General features: G+C 40.9%; 1 protein-coding gene across 1 annotated transcript; it reads right to left on the bottom strand.

Moving 5' to 3' along the window:
- Positions 1-351: 351 nt before the first annotated feature.
- LOC103928995 (dnaJ protein homolog) lies at positions 352-2,825 on the bottom strand. Its single transcript, XM_009338138.3, has 6 exons — positions 2,489-2,825; positions 1,980-2,148; positions 1,750-1,891; positions 1,355-1,631; positions 1,036-1,234; positions 352-940 (listed from the first exon to the last, which is right to left on the bottom strand). Exons 1-6 carry the CDS (start codon positions 2,636-2,638, stop codon positions 615-617), a joined length of 1,263 nt encoding a protein of 420 aa, XP_009336413.1. The 5' UTR covers positions 2,639-2,825; the 3' UTR covers positions 352-614.
- Positions 2,826-4,065: the final 1,240 nt, after the last annotated feature.

Below are 4,065 nucleotides of genomic sequence, written 5' to 3'. Positions count from 1 at the left end.
TTTCAGAGTTATTGCAGTTTTTCGGTTCAAAAGGTTTTGGATAAGGCGAAGAAGGGGGAGGCGTTGGACGATACCCTGGCATTGGAGACCTCACCAGAGGAGTTGAGCACAAAGGAGTTAAAGAAAAAAATAAAAAAAATATTTAATAATTAATTAAAAAGCATTTGACGTTGTCGTCAAATTTGATAGCAAAAGAGAAAGATGTCAATCCATGTCATACCACATCAGATTTTGCTTCTCAGTTGAAAATCATTGCTACTGTCTTTTGTTACCGTTATTGCTGATTTGAACATTTTGACATCTCTTTTGAAAATGCTATAAATGAACATTAAACTGTAAGACTGATGGCCATTAAAAGAGCAATAAGAATAATGGTCATTTATAAAAAGATAGTGGAAGAATAACACGATGTCCAAAATCATCACATAACATCTAATTATAATAAGTGTTTCAAAATTCTAGACCGCCATGCCATCATCACAACCCCCGCCCCGACCCGCCCACCCCCCCCCCGGGGGGCCCTTCTCCTTTCATCCCCCCACCTTGTCATCCGTTGTTACACTTCAGCAGGCACCCGAAAACTTGTCCAACTTTTCAAAAACTAGCATCAGTCATCACTGCTGGGCGCATTGCACCCTCTGAGCACCACCAGGCATGTCATCATCCTCATCATAGGCCTCTTGCTGAGCCTGCTGCTGCTTCCTCCTCATCTCCTCCTCCATGTTCACATCATGCAGAGTCGTCTCCTCACACTCATCCACCTCCATATCCATGAGCTGAGATGCTGATGGCTTGCCTGGAAGAGCAGCCTCCAAGGCCTTTACTTGCTCAGGGTTGAGAGACTCTGGGAATTCCACATTGAAGTGAATGTACAGCTTCCCCTTCATGAATGACCTCTGATAGATGGGCATACCCTCGTCATTGATTGCCTTGAACGAATCTGCATTATCAAAATAAATCACAGGATTATAACATTCTGAGGATTCACTAGCCAATACATTAAATTCTCTTAGTTTATTTATTAGCTTTACTTACCAGGCTTGACAACTTCGCCAGGGTTTGATTTTATAAGCAGCTGCCTGCCATCCAAATGGGTCAACACAAACTGGAAGCCGCATAGAGCCTCAGTTAGAGACAGAGTGTGCTCGACGAAAAGGTCCTCGCCCTTTCTCTTGAACTTTGGATGTTCTTTTTGCTGAATGACAAACACTATATCACCAGTGACTGTCTCAGGCTGCAATGACAGAGTAGACACAGTAAACCAATCAATCCCACATTTCCAAATACAGAATTAAAACTAGAACTGCTACTACTAATAACAACAAGTCACAATTAATGAGGATATGTAACATACAGCTTCATCTGCTTCACCGGGGAATGTGATCTTCTGTCCATTCTGCATGCCTTTCTCCACATGGACTTCCAAAACCTTCTTCCCTTGAACAACCTTCTCCCCCTTGCACTGAGTACAGCGGTCTCGGTCACTAATGGTCTCTCCAGTACCCTTACACTCATTGCAAGCATGCTGCATCTGTTGAATCATAGACGGGCCCAGGTGCCTAATTGAGACCTTCATACCAGTTCCTTGACAGCCAGAACACTTCAATGAAGCCCCAGATTTCGAACCCTTCCTTCAATTTTGAAAAAACACATTCACATCCCATGTGAGCATCATAATTTCAAACCTCCAAGTTCTATACTTTATCCTAGCATGAAGCTTAAAAACAAAATTTTACTACTACTACTCACCCATTACACTTGGAACATAGCACATTACGCGATAAAGATAGCTTCTTCGAGGTCCCAAGACAGAGGTCCTCCAAAGAAACCTTGAGTGCATGGACAACATCTTCTCCACGTCTCTGTCTTCGTCCTCGGCTACTACCACCACCTGCTCATACAAACAAGTATAAAATTGATTCATTACACAACAAGAAACCCCACCTGAAAACCATGAAAACCAATTGCACAATTCGCACCTCCAAATGGGCTTCCACCAAAGAAAGATGAGAAGATGTCAAATGGGTCGTGGCCGCCGCCACCTCCACCCCCCATTCCCTCCTTGAGTGCATCCTCACCATACTGATCGTAGATTTCACGCTTCTCAGGGTCACTCAAAACCTCATAAGCGTGAGCCAACTCTTTAAACTACGCATAATACATGAAAAGACCATTAGCCCTACACCTACAGATCCAAATCAACCAAAAAATCCGCAACCCATTATCACAAATCTGAAATTCTATCGACAAATACCTAAACCAAAATATAAAAAGAAACCCAATTTCCAAGTCAACCCATGAATTCATTCACTCAACAATTTATGAAAAATACCATATCCAATCAAATTCAACAAAAAGGAAAGGGCTTGACAGAATTACAAGCACGATAAAAGCAGAACCAGCAGAATCCACAATCACCCAATTCCCCAAATCCCAATACGGAAACCAAATCGAGAAATCTAAACAAAAAGGAAAGGTGGGCACTTACTTTCTCAGGATCTCCACCCTTATCAGGGTGGTTTTTTATGGCGGCTTTCTTATACGCCTTCTTCAAATCGTCGGAAGAAGCACTCTGTGAAACTCCCAAAATCTCATAGTACCGAGTGTTATCGCTTTTCTTCGGCGCCCTCCCAAACATCTTGGCAGGCTAAATCGATCGAAACCCTAATCCCCAAATTGAAAGCGAAATCGCGAATCGTGTTCCTTTCGTATGAGATAACGGGGAGGAGGAGGAAGCTCCCAGAGAATCTGCTATTTTCTTGCGAGGAAAGCCAGAACAAGAAGAACAAACCTAGTCCAGAGCAACTTGGGAGAGTTGAGGCCGTGTGGGTGTATATCTGTGTATATATAAACAAATCAGGTGATCATTTGAGAGAGAGAAAGTAGTGGACGGTTGGGATTGGATCCGTGTTTCGGAAGGGTCTAGAATTCCTTTCCCTCTGATGATTTTGGTCCTCGTGAGTTATGGACCGTTGGATGGGTTGATGAGGGAATTGATTGTTTTTGTAGGAAGTAAATGGTCAGTTCCTTCCTTGAAACGCCCTGCTGCCATCCTGTCGAAGTATTGGTCTACCTGTATGGTCGTCTAAAAGCAACTTTCACTCTTAAAGCGATAATTGTCCAGGCTATTGGGTTTAAAATTAATAAAAAATAATAATATTATTGTTATAAATAGGCAAAAGTTATAGAGATAATTTTTGCTAAGGATAAGAGCGAAATAGGTGCAAAATATTACACTATAACTATAACACAAAAAGATAGCAGATAAGGAGAGGGAGGGATACTGATATTATTTCTTTTGATTATTTCTTTTGCAGTGTGTTTTGATAGCACACAAAGTGTTTTATTTATAGAGCAACTCCCGTAATAACAATCATCCAAATATAATGATGAGACTTTTGAAAGTATCAAATACTATTCCCAAATCTTTATTTCTTTGAGTGGACATTCACCCGCTAATTCTACAACACTCCCTTTTAGATGCCCACATATCAACATCAGTTACCTAGTTAAAACCTTGTTCGGAAAAACCTAGTGGGAAAAAACCATAGCGAAGGAAGAAAAAGTACAACTTTACCTAGACTGTTGATATAGTGTTATGTATATTTATGTTGCCTCGTTAAAACCTTGATAGGAAAAACCTAGTGGGAAAAATCCTAATCGAAGGAAAAAGAGTACAACATGCATGTATTATGGATGCTCCCCCTGATATGTATCTCTCCCTGATTTCGCATTTTTTAAATTTAGCTGATTGGTAAGTCGACGTAATCCGATACTTTGCACTAGCTTTTGAAACGTGCACTTTGGTAGAGATTTGATGAACCTGTCTGCCAAATTTTCATTGGAACGGATTTGTCTAACTTCAATAACTTTAGCCTTCTGAAGCTCATGTGCACTGAAAAACTTTGGAGATATGTGTTTAGTCTTATCGCCTTTGATGAATCCTTCCTTCGTTTAGGCAACACAAGCTGTATTATCTTCATGGATGACAGTTGGATTGTCTGTCTTTAAAGGTAAACCACATGAATTCCGGACATGATGGATCATTGATCTTAACTAAGAACA

This window comes from the organism of the source record quoted next, unplaced genomic scaffold, assembly GCF_019419815.1.
Source record: "Pyrus x bretschneideri cultivar Hongxiangsu unplaced genomic scaffold, Pyrus_bretschneideri_v1 Contig67, whole genome shotgun sequence".
Taxonomy (NCBI): domain Eukaryota; kingdom Viridiplantae; phylum Streptophyta; class Magnoliopsida; order Rosales; family Rosaceae; genus Pyrus; species Pyrus x bretschneideri.
The sequence above is the reverse complement of the archived record's forward strand: the minus strand, read 5'-3'. Positions and strand labels throughout refer to the sequence as shown.

Bases quoted from the DNA above. Each gene is read 5' to 3' on its own strand.
- LOC103928995 (XM_009338138.3), bottom strand. From the start codon at position 2,638: ATGTTTGGGAGGGCGCCGAAGAAAAGCGATAACACTCGGTACTATGAG. The intron at 1,892-1,979 runs GTGCGAATTGTG...TTGTATGAGCAG, and splicing joins TGGTGGAAGCCCATTTGGAG to GTGGTGGTAGTAGCCGAGGA. The intron at 1,632-1,749 runs GTGAGTAGTAGT...TCAAAATTGAAG, and splicing joins CTATGTTCCAAGTGTAATGG to GAAGGGTTCGAAATCTGGGG.